Source organism: Haemaphysalis longicornis, unplaced genomic scaffold, assembly GCF_048455015.1.
Source record: "Haemaphysalis longicornis isolate Haplotype H1 unplaced genomic scaffold, Haemaphysalis longicornis Haplotype H1 scaffold_13, whole genome shotgun sequence".
Taxonomy (NCBI): domain Eukaryota; kingdom Metazoa; phylum Arthropoda; class Arachnida; order Ixodida; family Ixodidae; genus Haemaphysalis; species Haemaphysalis longicornis.
The window spans coordinates 36,253,485-36,273,287 of NW_027526233.1; the positions used below are offsets into that span (position 1 = coordinate 36,253,485).

At 43.7% G+C, this 19,803-nt stretch overlaps 1 protein-coding gene across 1 annotated transcript; it reads right to left on the reverse strand.

Annotated features, from left to right (window-relative positions):
* Positions 1–2,316: 2,316 nt before the first annotated feature.
* LOC144163778 (uncharacterized) lies at positions 2,317–18,606 on the reverse strand. The gene is made up of 5 exons (XM_077694501.1): positions 17,420–18,606; positions 16,853–16,920; positions 15,195–15,273; positions 9,624–9,756; positions 2,317–2,465 (listed from the first exon to the last, which is right to left on the reverse strand). Exons 1-5 carry the CDS (start codon positions 17,435–17,437, stop codon positions 2,317–2,319), a joined length of 447 nt encoding a protein of 148 aa, XP_077550627.1. The 5' UTR covers positions 17,438–18,606.
* Positions 18,607–19,803: the final 1,197 nt, after the last annotated feature.

Here is a 19,803-nt window from a genome sequence, read left to right on the forward strand (position 1 = left end):
ATATTTATAATGTCATTTACATAAACTATAAACAGTAACGGGCCTTACTCGGAGCCTTGTGGGACACCTTGTTTTAGCTCTAATATGTCTGATGCAATGGTGCTTAGTTGAACAAACTGCTTTCTTTGAGTCAAATAGCTTTTTAAAAGGTTACCTTCCACGCCACGTATTCCATACCTCTCCAATTTATTTAGCAAAATATTATGATCTATCGAATCGAATGCTTTTTAAGGTCTAAAAGCAGTTCAATTGTGAACTGCCTGTTTTCAATGTTTCCAATTATTTTATCTTTAATGTACAGTAATGCTTGCTTTGTTAATTGAGATTTTTGGAAACCTTATTGATACTTGGAAAATACATTGTGTTCAAGAAAGAAAGTCGATAGTGTATTATAGATTACTCCCTCAAATACCTTGGAAGAAACTGTAGGGACAGATATTGGTATGTGATTAGATAAATTGTCGTGGGCTCCCCTTTATGAATCGGCGTATCTCTAGAAACTTTAAGTTCCTCAGGGAAAACACCGGTGGACAGACATACATTATTAATGTACGCTAACACGTCCCTTAGTTCTAGTGCCACGCGCTTAATCACACTCGATAAAAAACCGTCAACTCCTACCGCTGCATAATTATTCATTTTTCCGGTAAGGTCCTGTACTTCGGTATCGTTCGTAGGTTCAAGAAAGATAGAGCTCGAGAATCCTGGAATGCCAGTCGCGCCGCGGGCGCCGTAATCAATGTGTGTTGGGTGCGCACCAGCCTAAAAAAATGAGTAATCATACAATTGGCTAGCTGAAGGCTCTCTACCGGCTGTCCTTTGAAATGTGTGAATTGCGGCTGTGTTATTGTTTTTCTACTTGTTAGTTTGTTAACAGTGCCCCAGACTTTCTTAGGCTGGCTTCGTATGTGGAAAAATAGCCGTTCATAATATTTGCTTTTCGCTCTCCTAAAGTCGCTCTGTAGCTTGTTTCTAAGCGTTTTGTACGCCTTGCGTATTTCGGCATCCTTCGTTTTTTTTAAATTGTGAAACTTAGCATTTTTCTTTTTTATGCGTTTATACAGATCGGAATTCACCTATGGTTTTCGCACCTTTTTGGTTCTTTTTCTTGCAGGTTCTAGAGGAAACGCTGCATGATAGCATTCTCCTGTGGACTGTAGGAAAACCGTACAAGCGATATTCGCATCGCGCATCCGATAGATGGTTTCTCAATCTAATGATTCCACTAGTTCTCGGATATGTTCGATTGTGCGATTGTTGATCTCATGGAAAAAGCGTGTTGAGGGGATAGGTCATCTATAACAGAATGAGTCTCGATAAAGAAGATAACTGAAAAATGATCACTGATATCCACAGTGAGAACTCCTGTCGATATGTCACCATCACAAAAATTCGATATACAGACATCCAAAATTGTGGCACTGTTATTGTTAATTCTAGTTGGTAGCATTATGTGATTAACACAACCATCACAAGATAACAAGGTTTTCAGTTCAAGAGACGCTCCCTCTTCCAAGGTCATTTCGATGTTCAAATCATCCATTATAGTGCAGGATTCATTTCGCGAACAACATATGTAAATAACCGCTCCAAGAAGGTGTAAAATAATCTTTTGTTACCCGCAGGAGGTCTCTAGATTACACACATTGTCATTTTTCGTACGTGAACAGCCAAGCATTCAAATCATCGGTAATTTCCGAAAATTCTTCAATACCATGAAACTAATAGTGTCCGTTATGTATACACTGACGACACCGCCTCTTTTCTTTTCCCTTCTAAGGTGCATTGAACGGTAACCGTTTAGCAGAGGTATCGGGTCACTCCCAGTCAACCAAGTTTCAGTAAGAAATAAGATGTCTAATTTACGTGTAATTGAGTGCAATACCATATCCAGTTCGTCTATCGTATTTCTAAGACTTGTCATATTGATACGCATACTAGAAAAGGAGTTATGATTTGAAAATACTGCGTTGAAACTCTTCGTGTCATAATAACTACCAGTTTCTTTTGAGCTTGTCATAACAGATTGTGGAATCAGATGCTTAGCTTGAAATTCGCATGCCGTTACTTACTTGTTGCAGGGAATGGATTTTGGATTCAAGCATTAAACTTATTAAAGACACCACTTGTGCGACAGTTATACCTAAAAAACAGTTGGAATATCCTAGGAAACGAAGTTTGGAAGGAACTCTTTGTAACGAAACAAAAATTTCCAAGCACTGCAACGTACGTAGGTTATTCCTGTAGTTAGGTGTGCACACGGGTGAATATAAGGACTTGAGTTGGGTTTCACAGCTAGGTCTAGTTGTTTCTTGGCTAGGAGGGCTTCATTTGATCCAGAATGCCCGGAAGAATCTCTTTCTTCTTCTGGAGGTACACCGGGCACTCAAAAGGCATCATGGTATGGTAGGCGTCCTCTTCAGTCACGTCCGGCAGCTCAAGGCAGGAGGCAGAGCACTCTTCTGCTGCGTAGCAATGCTTAAAATAGTGTCTCCTTGCACACCGCACAGAACGAAACTCTGCCTTGTCAGTCGGGCAGTTGATTTTCGTGTGTTCGATCCTTGCACACTTCGCACACTTTCGTACAAACGTATTATCAAAGACCGGACAGCGTCTCCAACCGACGTAGGGATGCTTATTTCTTTCATTTGCTCGGATGCTTTCTTTCCAGTTTTGATGACCGCTGTTTTTCCGGATTTTCCTTTCTCGGCTTCATGAGTTCAATGTCTTCTTTTCCAGCATTTATGTTGTTCTGTCCCACTATCCTTTCGACAATTTCTTCGCCTCCGATGTTATCCTCGATGCCGGCGATCTTGAATTCTGGTAGTTGCACCCGTGGCTTTCTTGCTGCTACGTCTCTTAAGTTCTTGTTCTTGGTTATGCGCTCTTAAAGTCGTTTCAGCCCTTCTGCGGATGTGGAGGACACAATCACTCCTTCCTTGCTCTGGCGAAGCGTGACATTCCTAAGACCAAGCTGGCAAGGGTCGATGTTCCTTTAATTCAAGTTTTCTAGTGAAGCTGGTTTAAGGTTGGCTGCAGTTAGAATAAGTGCTCCTGTGGGTTGCTCTTCTGTCGTTTTCGCTGTTTCGAAATATTCAACTGTAGGGGCTTCATGTAATGCTTGCTGTTGTCGACAGTAAGTCTTTGACCTTGTGCTGCCTGTGCCTCAGGAAGACCTTCCACTTTGCCTCGAAGTCGACAGTTCTTCTCCACCATTTCGAGACACACCTTTCTCATGCTGAGGAAGTCCTCTAATAAGGAATCTACGGACAGACTGTCACTTGCCCTCGACTCACCGAATCCACCAGCGCGTCTCCGGTCCATTCACCATGCCATCGCCATCGGACTGAAGTGACCAGTTTCTCATTAGACGTCTCAGAGACTTCTAAATATTGTTGTCTAGCTTCCCGCTCCTTACCGCTGGATTGTCGTTTGCAAAAATGCGTGTGTTTGTTTGGAAATATTACCCCGCCCCATTGCTCGCCGCACAATCCAGCCCATTCCTTTATAACAGTGACCACGTATGACCCGTTCCCTTCAAACTACATTCCTTCCGCCGCAGAATACATGCAAAATTACCTCCATGATCAAAGTTTGTTATCCCGGCAGGAATAAAGCTTTGCCTATCCAACCGAAGCTAGCCAGGTGGCTTAGGTTTCAAAATGGCGCCACCCTGGTGTCGTACCATGGCTGTGCCGCGCAAAATGTTGTCTGGGAAATCGAACGTTTGGCTGTGTTTTTTTCCTAAATATCTGTTTTTCATATACATTACTCCTATGGGACAAATGACGGTTCCTTGGGTAAGTGCGAAATATCCATCAAGCCGGAATTTTCGGAGCCCGAAAAGAACATCGGCTACTGCAGTCCTACGAAAGCTGCCTGTAGCGAACGGTAAGGACTCGATAAAGGACTGGAGATGCTTCTGTAATCTTCCCTGCCAACGGTTTACGGGGCTGACATTGAGACACCCCGAAACGAAAGGCGGCCATGAAAAACACACGGTTCCTTCCTGCCTTTCTTGTTATCTGAAATCTGATTGGTGGGCTGCCATATCAGTCATGAACGTGTTTTCATCTGCGCCAGCTAACATTGTTCGTTCGTCTCCGCCATTGTCACAATCACATTACCCTACATGTCTTATTTGTTTGGGCGCTTGTGCTTCAGTCGTGATGATCCCAGCTGTTGGTATCTAGTACAAAGCGGCTACACCTACGGAAATTCAATGCTACGAACACGGGCCACGATAAGTCTGCCATCTATCACAATAGAAAAGACGTATTAAACCTCAAGGATATAGGAAACCTTGCGCTGATTTTTGCCACGCAAACATGATCGCAAAGTGCCTATAGATAACCGTCCAACAAGAGACTCACCTGGGCATGCGTATTCGCCTCTACGCATACCGTGGCGCCACCTACGAGTGACATCACTCGTAGGACGCCGTGTTTCGGGCATCGTCGATTTGATTAATTGTACTGTTTAACGCGCCGATACAATGCTGGCGGCGAAGCGCGCCGTCGCGGAGGGCTCGGGAATATTTTTGACCACCTGGGGATATTTACCGTGCGCCGAAATCTCGTACACACGGGTGTACTTGCTTTTCGCCTCTACCAGAAAAGCGACCGCCCCGCATTCTGGATTTACCAGTCTTAGACGATCTGCGGGCAATCTAGGACTGCGTTCGGACCAGAAGCCCCATAGGAATACATGGGAAAACCGAGCACCGGATTGTGTCTCGAGCAGTCCGCGGACGACCGGCGGCTAATAATCGGTGAGGCCATTTGTGTCGTCGGCGAAACACATTTACTGTGCTTATGCGGCCGGGTGTTTTTTGCAGTGGCCACCATGTGCTCCTTCCACGTAGTTTTGTTGCAGATGACTGAAAAAGGGGTCTACAGTCCAAATATTCCGGGACACGCTTGTTCTCTGCGACGCCACAAAGTGTAACATAGTCGATAGCATCGCCACTTGGCAGCTCGTACGAAGCGAGCTAGCACCAAGGACTATGCAATTGATGCTGTGAAAAGTACACTGTTACTTCCTTGTGAAGTATTTGGACGTGAGATGTACAGGACTGCGTTTGTAACTAATGAACTAATTAAAGGAAGATTTTCGGCGGGTTGATGCTCTATTAAAATATTACTTACAGCGTGGTCAATTTAATGAAAAGCGAAGTGAGTGGCTACACAGACAAGCGTGGACTTCGAACTAGTGATTTATTTCGGAAAACACTAATATATGGGTATTTCACACATTGGCCGCTTTGCCCGAGAAGACCTAGGAGCCAGAATGCATTGCACGTAAGGAAGATAACCATCGTATCTATATAAAAACAGCAAACAAAAACGCATAATTTACCGTGCGGGAAACACCGCCGTGAAGGACAGGTTACGCAGTTCTTGCTCTGAGAGACTAAAGGACGGCCAACTAAGGCATTCATGGACAAGATGTGCCATTTTGGTTACTCCTACCATCCGCGCCAGGGCACCGCACGTGCTGAATCATGGCTTTTTTATTTCCTATATCTCTCTTAGTGAGACCGATGGCGTCCGATCAACAAACTAATGCGTATCCCAAGACACTGGTCGCTCCACCGAAAGCGTCCGATAAAATCGCTGGACACACGGCGCGGCCGCGAAACCCGGCTTTCAATCGCGAAAACGGAGCAATTCAACGCATCGGTACTGAAAAGAGATTACAATGACATGCCCTTATCTCATAAACAACTTATCGGTATACACATAGAACTTGCGTGGATGCCTTTTCATTGTGAATGAAAAATCGTCGCCGGGGCTCATTTTTTGTCTGGGGTAAAGTATTTGGAGGTTTCACGATTTATTGGAGGCACCTTTCTCGAAGGTTTTGGCAGCTTTCATGTAAGAAAGGCTTTCATGCTTTTCCCAACGTTCTTTAGGAAGCAATGGTAAATTGTTTAATAGCAAAGCCGAAGAGTACCCGCCGCGGGGGCTCAGTCGTTCGCTAAGGCGTTGCCTGCTGAGCAAAAGAAAGTGGTTTAGATTCCCGGCGGTGGCGGCCGCTTTTCTGGAGGAGGCGAAAAGCAAAAACTCCTGTGTGTACCAGATTCCGGCACACGTAAAAGATCCCCAGGTGGTCGAAATTAATCCGCTGCCCTCCACTACGGCGCGCCGCACCGCCTGCATTAAGTCACCGCGTTAAACCCTACAATCAATTAATTATCCAATCAATAAAGAAGGTGTAGAATAAATCATTGGTGTATGATGTCCGCAGTTCAAAATTACAAGCAGGTGCCGGACGCTCGTGAACGCATGAGTAGAGCGCACGTTTGTCAAAATAACTACACTCACTTCGTGAGAGTGGCCAATAATGGGGAAAAAATAGTCCAGCGTTCACCACGTGACTCCCGCGCATGTTCATCAAGCGAAGCCTACCCACCTAGGGACATTCGCCAACATTAGCCAAAAGCATACAAACTAGTGCGTTCACCGTATTATTGCAACACTTGCTCATAATGAGTAAGACACGTCATGACGTACGCCTCTCGTTGAATCGTCCTCGCGTCGTCTTGCGCTTGCTCTCTGTACCGTAGAAGAGCCGTGACTTGAATGTCGAAGCTGGTGTGGTTGAACAGTGACTGCACATGGTTAGGCCGTATATAAAACGCAAGGCTGAGGAATAGGCCACGCATAGAAAAGCTCGACGTGCAATGTATCCGCTGCAAACGACAGGTCACAATTCCGAAGTGCAGAAAAAACACGTCGATGGAGACGACAAGGTCACTCAGGCGTTCCACAGCTAATTCCAATGCCATGCCACCGACGTCAACCAGGACACCACAACAATACTAAAACTCAATTTTTTTCCGTCCACGATGGCTAACGACAGCTTCGTTATTCAGATCTTGCGCGTGTGTGCAAGCTTCCCTGAATTTTTTCTGCAGTGGGGCTGTTTGTGTGCTACTTTTATTCTTTTTTGCGTATGTTTACTTCACCTGGAGTGATTCTTGTTGTTTTGGTGAGCATTTCTGCGATAAAACCCCCATAGCTAGGTCATATTGCGGTTGCCTGTGTGGGGGATATTTGAGAAATCACGTTTTTTGTTTAGAGGAGCTTATTATTTTTTCTTTCATCAGTATTTGCTTCCTGCTGCTAAAAATTGCTATGATAGATTACTTTCACCGCAATTTCTGCTTTTGGAATTCATCTTAGTTTTATTTCTCAACCTTGTACAAAATGAAATCTCCTCTCGACCTGGCCAATGTCCATGAGGGGGTACACACTCTTTGTTACATTGTCTTCAATAAAGCGTCAAAACTTGTGATTAAAACGAAATGTTATGCCCTCTCAAACAAACCAGTCCGTAATGTTATGTCAAGCTTACACGGGCCTGCAACAAGGAAAGTCAAATGGTTTAATCTTTCACTTTAACGTAGTATGATCACCAAAACAGGGTTTTACAATAACTGGAGGATACAGTACAATAACAATAGTACAATAACTTGAGTATTACAATAACTTGAGGACAGTCAACTGGTTTTAACTTTCACTTTGACGTATTGTGATCACCGAAACTTGGTATTACAATAACTTGGTGATAACTTTGCTTGTTTATTTCAATTTAAAATAAAGGGTATGTGTGCCAGAAGACTTCTTTCGCCTAAAACACGTCTGTATGCGGAGTTCCATATCTGTTTCGTGCTATTTTATTTTGGCCGTATTTCTTCGTCGTTCGCCGAATGTACAGTTACGGCTGTTACTCCAAAGCAGGGCATTTGCATTAGAGGCCCATCTCTTTTCCGGCATGTGTGATTCGGTCTCTCCAATTTCAGGGGCGGGGCTCGGGCTGTTGGCGTCTCCTTTCGTCCCAGTCGTTCCATGTAGCCCCAGTAGAAAAACACCGGGACACTCGTTGTCCGACGCCTCGCACTAGAACGTTTCACCTCTGTGAAAAAAATCGTACCTAAAGAACACACCGGGAGGCTCATTTTCCAACCCGTCGCTGTAGAAAACTTTGAGCATCCAGGACCAAGAATATTTAAGAACAGCACAATACCTCTACCCCCAACGGTTTTATCTCGAACACCTCGCGCTGGAACGCTCCGTGATTCAACGCCACAAAACAAATACAACAAAGCTTTATATCTCTACCCGAAATGGTGTCATCGCCGTGGATAAAAACACCAAGACGCCGACAATACACTTATACACCGCCGGCTTCGCCCTTCCGCTGGTTTCACGTTAGTGGTGATTCCGGAGGAATTTTTTTCTTTTTCTATAATTATTTGAATATATAAAAACTGCTTTCACATCCACTAGGTAACAGCCGTGATGACCACCAAGCGGGCTTTTTGGAGTGTCACTTCGCCTTCAAAACTAAAAAATAAAAGAAAAATAAACTGTGACTACGTTTTTGGAGATTGTAAGCATTCGCTACAAATCTCGGCAAGAAAATCGGATGTCTTTGAATTAGCGCCAGCACGTCTTGAATTTTCGCCCGCAAAGTGCTTTCTTTATCTTGCCTGAAATGAGGCTTGTATTGCGAAGGAAAAAGTCATACGTCAAGCTGGAATTATCCATCAGTAAAACATCAGTTATCTTCCGTTTGGAACTGCAGTGCAGCAGAATCTGCGAGTACTTAAAATGCAGGCCATGACTAGAAAATTGTGTAGAGGTTGAAGGGGACGAAGAGCACCGGGTGTAAGTGTCAAAAGAATTTATATTTCAGGTCATATTTCTCAAAGCGAAACAGCCTGCGAAACACAGAACGAAATATTTGAACTTCGCATCAAACCATTGTTACAGACTAAGTTGTCAAGGACGGACAACATTTTTAGGCTTGATTAAGCTGTCGACGTTCCAACGACGACACCCGTTACGGACATCCGCGCACGGTGCCTGTCGAAGACTACACACTAAAAAAAAAGGAGTCCCTGTGACCCTCTTTGGGGGTATTTACTTGCCACAGATTTGACTCTTCATCGACCCCTTTCGCAGAGTCACGCTACTCTTATTAAAAGGGGGTCACACGGACCCCGTCACAGTAGTCACAGTAGAATATGGGTGACTACCTCCTTAGAGTCAGGACTGACCTATCTAAAAAAAAAAGAGAGTCACGGGACTCTTGCCTGATGATCATTGCGACCCTGTAACAAGAATTGTGAGGACGCCCCTTTTTAAAGAGTCCCGTGATGCTTATGGCGACAGAGTCGTGGAAGTGTATGGGTGACCTTCCCAGAGATGGTCAGTAATACTGCTGGTGGAATCATTGCAGTATATGTGCAAGTGCAATTTTAGCCCACATGCATGCAGCTTCATGAGCAGTTTCATACAAGTATAGCAAAGCAAACCAAAAGTATTTGAAAATTATTTTAATAAAGACGAAAGTGATACATTTGAATGAAAAGCCAGCTTAGGGTATCACAGCTGTTTTAAATTACAAAATAACCAGCAAATAGCCTAAAAATACAGATACACTAAGCATGTTTTACTGCTTGCTATGGCTTGTCACAACGCAGGTTTGCTAGACTAATAGGCATGATATTAAATCACAAAAACAAGTTTTGTGTTAACCAGCTTTGCATACCTGCTGGAGCAAGGTTAAACTGGTGTGGAAATAAATTGCAATAATTTTTAAAGGCTTCTTACCTTGTTGCTGTTTTTCTAAGGCAGACTTCTTACACAAGTCCATGAAGTCAATCCAGAAATCTTCACAGGCCGTGCACAAGCGTTGCAAGGTGTCCTCGGGTCCTGGCGTCCTTGACCAGGCCTTGTCTCGGACCTGCCAGAAATATCAATGAAAAGAAATTGAACGATAAGACAAAAGCAAAATGAAATTGTAGCGAGCACAGTAAAATCATCAACAACAGGCTAACTGCCCAGTGCCTGACAAAAAAGAGGGCGAGGAGCACACCTCTTGCCATTACATTTCCTTGCTTCGCCATTTGGCTTTTGTTACGAAATGTTTTGTATGAGGGAACATATGTATAATGTATGAAGTTACATATGGACACCCCAGAAATGCAAAGGCTTCAAAAATTATTGCATCCGTAAAGAGGATCTGAAAGCTCCAGGGAGGGAGACTAAGAATTTATGAGTGCAAAAGGCTGCTACTCCCCCCTTTTGATGGTATGAAAATATCTATGTAAAGCTTAAAGGCAGCACGAGTAACAAAGCAGTAAGTGAACTGAGACACCTGCTGCACAAAGGGCATGCTCCACACTGCAAAACACTGGAGGGGTACAAAGTCTAACTTAAACTGTTCAGTAAAAAGCATGAGGCAAGTTGGTACATAGTTCTTAAAAAGTCGAGTCCATAGCACATGACAAAGAAGATGATAGGACAAGCACTTGCTTGCAACTAAGTTTATTGAGTGCATCGTCTAAAATAACACCCTTGAATAGTGGGCCGCACAATGGTAACAAAGGAATCATAGCGAAGTGTCTAAATATTCAAGCTCATTGCAATAAAGGTTCACTTTGCTCCTGTTTTTTATGCAATAAACATCTAAAAGCTCCCAAATCAGTGCTTAGGTTCCTTGCAGAAGTCAAACTTGGCCCAAGAAAGGCTTGTACTTGCATGATTCGCAATGAGTGGGTACATGCAAAAAGCCAAGGGATAAATTGGATACATCGACTTTCCAGATGGGAACGACACATCATAGATCCCCCCATTCCCTGGGCAAAAAACGCTGGGTGTGCTGCTTGTTGCACTTTTCTTTTGCTTTTAGGCTTGATAGCAATTTGCCTGAACCTTCTATCTACGCTTCACTGATTAACTTTAACGCTTTTTTAAGTTATTCAATACGCTGACTATATTTTCTACTCTGCATGCAATGTCTGCACCCCGTTTAGTTTTTTCCTTCAACAGTTTTTAGCTTAAGTGAAAGCATGAAGCACTAAATAATGCTTACAGTTGTAGTTATCGAGATCACACTTATTACTGATGGAAAAGAAACCTAAGTTGTCAGTACAAAGGGCACCACTGCCTTGTTACGTGCCTCGGTTTCATGTTTTAGTGGCCACAAGAAAAAAATTTAAACCACTTGTCTATTTGAATTATTGTCAACGCGTTTAGTTTCCGTACCCTAATTTTTTAGCTTCTCATATAATTAAATTTGGCACAAAACTTGTTCCAAAGTTTCTAATTCCCTGGATGGGCTTTCCTGCACGAGTTGTGAGCGACGCAGTAAAGCTGACACTACAGCCTTGATGGGACATGCCCCAATAATTAGTTTCCCTATCCCAATTTATTGACTTTGGATGTCCAACTTTTTGTTCTCGAACTTCTCATGTACTAGAGGGGCTTCTCTGCACAAATTCAGAGTGGTGCAGTAAAGCTGACACCAGCGTTGATTTCAACTCGTTTGTTACCGCAGAAAATTGACCAGTTTTTAGGGCTCTAAGAAAACATTTCTTTTTGCTAAATGTGTTGGTTAGGCACATAGTGCAGTGGCAAAAATGCGGATGATTCAACGCCCTTGCTAGCACCAGTTGTGTAATGTTTGCATAAATAATGATCGCAAAAAAAAACCCAAATCAAAATTTTGTCACCGTAAAGAAAAAGGAAAAAAAAAGGTGTATAACAAACCACCAATAGTGGAAAAAATTTAGAATACGCATTTTGAAGGTTTACATTAAAAAATCCTGTCCAAGAAAAAATTCACTAGTGCAAATTAATTTGTCCCCGTAATGCCCACGTGGTGCTTGCACGCATGGTGCCCGCGTCTCGTGGTGAAGACGAACATTCATTCCAAAATACACAATTTTTGATGGTTCTCTGAAATGGTTTGATAATATTAGGGGCCCAACTTAGTCCCCACGTGATGTAAAAACATCTTCTTAAGGACTACAGCAAGCACCAGATTCATGGCAAGCAAGAGATGCCAAAAAATTCGCTTCGAATTTAAAACCAATCTCAGTGGTGCATTTTTGTTGACATTCTGATCATCAATTATCTACCAGAACATCCACTTGCGGTTTATTGTCATCTTCTGACTCGCCATGGTAGCCCTGCTTGCAGGAATAACTTGCGATGCACTAGAATTGTGCCCAGCAAGCTGTCGCACGGCGAAAAGAGTGCCGCCTAACATTTTCAAAAAGGCACCATATCAAACCTTTTGGAGACTGCCAGAATAGACAGTTGCAGTAAGAAGCAACACTAGACCTCCAAAAATAGCCTCGTACTAACAAAACTGGCCAGTGAACAGCTGGCAGTGTTCAAGGCTGATTGGAAATCTCTACTTGTCTGAACTGATATCCGATGACTTGGTGTTATTTTTTGAGTTTCAGCTGGAGCTGTTATCGCAAAAGTAGGGCATGAGTGAAGCGATATCACAAAAGGCGTTCTTTTTTCGAGGAATAGTAGAGGGCGACGGGGGTGCTATGGCAAATCGGCTTGAAGTTGGGTAACTGAGTAGTAGCACGAAATATTAGGTTTGCAACACACAAACAGAATGAAAACTGCTGGAAAGTGGCTGAAAATGCCAGGTCCACTTGATACACATGCGGGGAACCTTCAGAAATAAGCTTTCACAAAATAAAACGACCCTTTCTTTGAACCAAAGCTCAGTAGTGGACAGCTGGTGTCATTTCCAGGTAATTATCATCTGCCACTGCCAACGGATTGCAAAACTGGCAAAATGATTTGGTATTTGGCTTGCTGGAAGACTTTTGATCAAGAAAATTATATGGTAATGCAGCATGACCACGAGTCGCATGCTTTTTTATCAAGCGCAGCAGCAACGCTCCCTTCTGTAAAAAAACATACACACCTTACCTTGCAAAAAACTGCCATATAAAATCGGCACTATAAAGCACCGATCACCGATGATCAATGCTGTATATTTCTGATATCCATGTTGTCATTTCTCTTGCAACTAACGCATCCCACTGGTTAGTCTAGGCACTGCAGTTTTAGAATCAGTTCTAATTTTCCTGCTCTGGCTACACTCAAATTTCTGACAGTGTTTTTGAGGGTTGAGCAGCATGTGTTGTTTCGATAGGTGCCATGGCTGCTGCGCTATACAAAAAAGGATGTCACTTGTGGTTACGCTGCATTAACATTAGATTTTTTGATCAAATGGCTCACAGAAGTCAAGTATCAAATGATGTCGTCAGCTTTGCAATCCGACTGCGTTTAAAGGTGAGAACTACCAGAAAATGACACCAGGTATGCACTAGTGAGCTTTGGTTTAGAGGACGGGTAGCTTTTTTTCAGTCAAAGTATTCGTGGAGGTCTCTGCATGTCTGACAAGTGCACTTAGCATTTTCAGCCCTTTTCCTGTCATTTGTTTCATTTCTGCATTGCGCAATTTATATTTGGCACTACTAGACAGAGAACTTCAACCCGATTTGCCTTAACGCCTTCGTTGCCCACTACTTTTCCTAAAAAAAAGCATGCCGTTTGTGATTTCACTTCACCCATGCCTTACTTGTGCAATAAGAGTTCCAGTTGAAAGTCAATTGATAACCTCAAGTCATCGGACATCAGTTAAGGCAAGGAGAGAGAGCTTAAAATTGGCTTCAGTTTTGATTCTGTACGAGGATATTTTCGGAGGTCTAGAGTTGCTCCTCAGTAGAACTACATATTCTGACAGAGTCTGCCACAAGTTTGGTATTGTTTGTTTTCTAAAATGTTAGGTGGAGGTGCAATACAGGAGGCTCATAGAGCTGAACGCCTTTTTCATTTGTCACGCAACAGTTACTCGGGGATAGCTAGCTGGGCACTGTTCCAGTGCATCGCACCTCATTCCTGAAAGCAGGGTTAGAAAAGTGAGCCAGAAGATTATAACAACCAGCAAGTGAAAGCTTCAACAGGTGCATGATAGTAAACTGACAGTGACCGAGTTTTGTTTTCAGCCCCAAGCAGTTTTTGTCCTATCCCGAATTTTTACCTGACCATTAATGCGATGTCAACCATTGACAAGATGTTTCTACATCATGTGGGGACAAATTATTGCCTCTAATAATGCCAAACCACCCGATTTTTTCAGTAAACTATCCGAAATTGCATATTTTGAAACAGAGGTAGGGCTTCACTGCAGAACGAGGGCACCACACATGGTAACATGTTTTTCATATCTGACAAATTGTACTGGGCAACAAAACTTTTTTCCAAGATGTGTTTTTTATGTTTGGCAAAAATTATACTCCAAACTTTTTAAACTATTTGCGAACTGATATACACAACTTATTCATATTTGCAACGTTTGGCCAAAAACTGATTTTGTTAATTAGCGAATCTTTTCTTGTTGGAAAGGGCATCGAATAATCTGCATTTTGAGCTGATGCAGAATGTGCCTAATCAATATGTTTACAAAAAATTTTTTGTTAGACCCCAAAAATTGGTAGACTTTCTGCGATAAAAAGAAAGTTACCGCCCTGTCTGCGTGCCATATTCCGAAGTGTATTCTTAGCAGATATCAGCGTCAACGCCAGAAGTAGTGTACTTAGCGAGCATCACAATGCATACGGCAGCTTCTGGATTTTCGGGCCGTCTCGAGCGTTTTGATGTTCGGGACAGGTTTTAGTAGTAGGAAGCATCGCTTCGTTCACAGAAAAAGAATTACCTTCAAACTCTAGCTTTAATCAGCTGTCATGAGACAAATTCAACCAAGCTATTTTTCTTAGAAAACTGTTACTAAAGACAACTGTTTTTCTAGTGGCTCATTTTATTCACGACTACGTTGGCTGAAGTTGTTGAAATTGCAACTGTGTGAGAGCTTTTTATGAGTTTAATATGGGAGCTTTAACCTAATTGCTTGTAGTATTAGCATGACTAGGCCGATCTGGAAGACCATTTCGTGAAAAACGAGCGTTATCACTGCCAAAATAGCTTAAAAATACAAAACCCACCCACACATCAAGATATTCATTGATGCCAGGGTCCGTATGGGAAATTTAGGAGGTGTGTCACGGTGTCACAGTGGTCGCGTGGTTATCAAACCAGGTAGTTGTTTTAAGGTTGGTAGCTAGTAGCTCACAATATGCCTTTTTTGTCTGCTTCTTTGGGTTTTTTTTTCGCAGATTATTCGGAGCGAGATTATAGAGAAATCGATAGATGATTTTTGAAGACTGGGAACGATTCCAAGAAATTTAAGCAATTTCGCTGACACAACCGTTTTTCTAAAAATTCTAAAACCACACAAAGAAGCAACACTCAATTTTTCCAAAGCTCCTGCAAAGTGATTTCATTAAAAGTAATTACTGCTGTACTTACCAGTGCTTCTCTGAAGGCTTCGACACCACTTTCATTCAGCAAAACAGGCCGCAGGACAGTGTATCCACCCCTCTTGCATCTAATGATAAAAAAAAATACGTATCACTGACATGGAAATTAATAAGATTTCCACAGGGCTCCAGCTTAACAAATGCAATGTGGTAATTGCTACGTTCCTCATATTTTCACGGTGTATTAACAATTGCTTTATTATCAGGGTCTCTACTTCCGCACTACTTTCATTTAGCAGTATTAAAAGTGGAACTGGATTACAAGTTTGTGAAAAACGCGGAATTGCTGTAAACACACAGATGACAACGTCAGCACTGTTTCTGCAGCAAGCAAGCAATAACACATGCAGTAAAGGGTCCATAAAGACTGAATACAGCTTTGTTTAGTTTGAAAGAACTAGCTTTTCAGTACTCACTCGGCTCCCTTCCAAGCCGGAAATACATTAGTCAGAAATACGCAAGCAACACAGAATATTTTCATATTTCTCACTGAGGCTTTGGCATGAGAGACGCAATATGGGCTAGCACTAAAAAATGTCGACAGACAAGAGTCTTCTGCCGGCCCTGCTACATTACAGTGGCGCTTCTCCACCACGTCCTCTTAGGTGTTTTCCTAGCATTTTCTGGGCATGTGTTCGCTTCTAAACTTCACTTCACATCAGACTACTGCCCTGGTCAATGAAGGGAGGAAAACTGCTTCTTCCTGTGTTGTGGTCCACAAAAATGATTAAACATATCACATGTGCAATATACATAGCAAAAGTTGCCGCAAGTGAAGACAGAAGCCGCACCGCACATAGTGAACTCCGTCTGGAACAACTTGTATCTAGCCTGATAATTTTACTTAGATTTTGTTTCGACGGTAGGCCATATTTGGCCCCTCACACCAATTTGAGCCCTCCGGAAAGGGGAAGGCGTTGTTGCACTGTTCCCTTCAAGTTTCCGTTCTTCTATTGCTCCCTTTGTCAATTTCTGCTCTTAAGGCTGACCAGCCCTCCATTTCTTGTCCCCCATTTTACCCTCTCCCAGTCTCCTTTGCCTTTGTGCTATCGAAAATAACTGGTTTGCATGTTTTCATTTATGTTGGTTACATTGCTCACAAAACCGGAGGGTGGAAAAAAAACTCTTCCGAACTAGTGTTTGCCGTGCTCGGCATTATTTTAGTGTAATATTGCCTTGAGGAAGCTTTGTCCACTGATCAAATCTGTCTGAATATTCAAATCCTCGTTAGGGTTTCTACAGCTGTTGTATGAAGGTTTCGACGTATTCATAGTATTTCAGGATTCCTTCACCTGCTTTTCTCCACGGAATTGGCGGTGGCCAATTTTTGGACCAGAACGTTTCGCGTGGAATGACCCATTAGTATTATGAAGCTTTGGTTTTTTTATGTGAAGCCTTTGGTGCGTAAACGAAAAGCACAAAACTGACACAACCTCTCTGGGAATAAAAAAGAAGTGACACCAAGGTTCAATTTTTAACAATTTTCACAGCATTTTAACATCCAAAGATGCCTTCGTGCAATAACAGTAGCCAACCGTTATTTGGAATTAATTTGAAATCAACAATATTTATGCGATCTCTAGGAGAGCAAATGGTGGTTATGAGCTGAACTGAAAGAACTAAGATAGAGACAAGTGTAATACAAACCTCCAAAAAGGCAAAGTACCCCGTGAGCATGGACATCCACAGGACTTGAGGATTAAGAGCAGCCATACCTGATAGAGCCAAAGGTGAAGGCAAAAAGTAAGGGCAGGAGCAGTTGCAACAAATGACAATTTTACACAGACGTCAACCGCACAAGCAATTCGAAGTCTCGAGGGCCAGTCCAAAGCAGGCACAAGCAAATTTTATATTCCCTGAAACCTACTACAAACCCGCATAACCTCACACAGCCATGTCGATGAAAATCTGCAGCCCTGCAAGATTTTACCTGCTGTTATGACATGTTTCAAATGGTGGGTCTTTCCATGCCAAACAGCCAAGAGTATGGTGCTTGACACTCTAACCTTTCGAGAAAAATTAATTGTTGATGCGAAGATTCTCTTGGCCTTGCAGGAGTGTGACACGTTCACACGGAGCTCGGGAGAAAGGGAACAGAATGAGTTACAATGGCGAACGGTGAAAGGGAGACTTAGCACCAAACAAGGACACAAGGGTCAATGTGCAGCCCCCGAAATCCAGTTCAAGCGAAGAGAAAAACGGAAATGCTCTCACCAACACGAGAAGCACCATTCAGCGATGTGTGCCGCGGGTCATCGTTGGTCCAGGTTGCAGCAGAGCATTGGCCCCCGAATGCATGTACTGCTCGGACAAAGCAGCACAGGCAGCACCCCGCCCTGCGTGGCAAGTGTGGTGATCCATCCTGGGCCGTGGCCACCAACCGCGGCCAGGTGTAGAACCAAGCCCGGTTCTCTGCAAGCCAACTCGCTCGTCTGGAACCTCTGGTACACAGAATCCGCAGGCCCATCTCTAGTCCTTGTTAGCTCACCAGCTTCAGAGTCCTCTGGTTCCGCGATTGGCCTCCACCCGAACCTTGTTCCTTGCTTGAGCACCTCCTCCTTAATTAATGTAGACAAGCTGATGTGTTTATGCCTCTGTAATACAGTACATACGAAATATAACGAGAGGGAAGATGAAGACTTGGTTGCTGGCTAGTTGATTTATGGCGCACAAAGACTGCGCAAAAGATGAGGGTGACAGGAAGAGCGCTGAAGCATGTCTACTTGTGCAACACTGGTCTGCACGCTGGAGTAATGCCCAAGTGACAACATTTCTGGCAGACAATAATGATGCAAACAGGCGACTCACTAAATACAGAAAGTACACTCTGAGTGTGTGATCAGGACATGTAATATTTTGCACAGCTTTATGTCGGGGTAGTTGGTGTAAGCTTTTGAAGGTAAGTTGCTCTTGTTACGATCACAGAGACGGGCACAAGAAAAACGTACGCTTTCACGAGAAGATGGCGCCGTCTACTCGTGAAATTGTACGTAGTTTTCTTGTGTCCGTCTATGTGATCATAAAAAGCACAACCTACCTTCAAAAGAATATTTAGCATGCTCCAGGCTTCTTTTGATGCCTATATTAAAGGATTCATTTTGCATTGGGGCCTATTTTCTTTACCTGCAAATATCGCGCGAACGTGACAATACAAGCCAATATGCCATTCATAATGGCTTTTCCCCATAAAAAGGACACTAAACGGTCCCAACAAGTTTGCCTATACGGGCAGACCAGTGTTAGAAATGACGCTGCACCAAAGGGTTCAAAACGATTTACACCCCCCATGTACTGTTTTTTTTTGTAGTTCGGTTTGTTATTTCACGAAACGTCAAAGAAAACTACAGAATAAAAAGGGAACACTTGACACACTTTTGAATAGCCTGCCATTGCAAACTAGCGCCGTGTATTACAGAATTGTACCGCTTCGCCCAACAGTCAACTGGTTTTCTGCGACCAACGGTGCAAAAAGCAGCCGTTAGACAGCGAACACAACAGTAGCGCTAGAGACAAGCTTCACGTGGACTAATGGACGAGGGCAAAAGGAGGGTGTGCTGAAGAATACGGACGGCATGAACAAGTTAGAACAGGCGCCTCGTAGGCGCTGTAAAATACCCCTCCTCCCCACACACACACCCCGAGACTTAATTCCCTGCGGGGCCACATGTCCGCCTTTCAACTCCAATTTCGACGTATATGAATTCTGTGCGCCTGTGAACTCTACGTGAACTCAAAGACGGGCTTCGTCAGTAGCTCGTGAAGCTTGGCAACGTCAGGCGTTGTGGAACTGCCGTACTCGCTCGCTGGCGCGCGGCCCGAACTCTCTCTCCCTGTCCTGCATTTGCATACTATTTTCTCCCCCTTGCACATTGCAAATTCTCATCTGTTTAACTACATTTCCTGCGTCCTCACCTCTTGCCAACTTTTTTTTTCCCGTCAACGCCGCCAGCACACGGTCAACGCGTACGCTGTAGGGGCGCGTTGGCGAGCGAGTACAGCCACAGAACAGGGAGTACGGCAGTTTCACGACGCATATCGCGGCCCGCAGACCGCGAGCAGCCGCGAGGAAGGACGGTCGCGGCGGCGGCAGCCGGTCTCGTGAGCGCGATAGCTTCGAAGCGCACTGCACGGAATTTACAGTCTCAAATAGGGAGGAGGGGGCGAAGGAGACATTTCACAATGCTTACGAGGCGCCAGGCAGCAAGCAAACAAGCACAGCATATGTAACTTTTTCGGCATGTGTCCGGAAAGCTAACCGAGACAACTATTTCACTTGGTATTATTAGCAGGGACAGTACTCACGTGAAAAAACACGATGACACAGCCTTTGTTCCGGCTTCGCAGTCAACCGTAGCACGCCGTCGACTTGCCGAACTGAAGAACTCTAGTAGACGATTTCAGGCGGTGCGCAATGAATTCCGCACAGCAAATTTCATACCGGTGTCACGCCGTTTCATCCCGCAGCGGTTTTGATACGCGAATTCGACAAAAAATGCGTCAACTCGCCCCGCTGCCTTCGCCACCTTCGCGCCACTCACTGCCTTACTCCACTTGGCTCGCAGTGGATTCTATTGATTCGCGTTGTCTAAAATATTTGC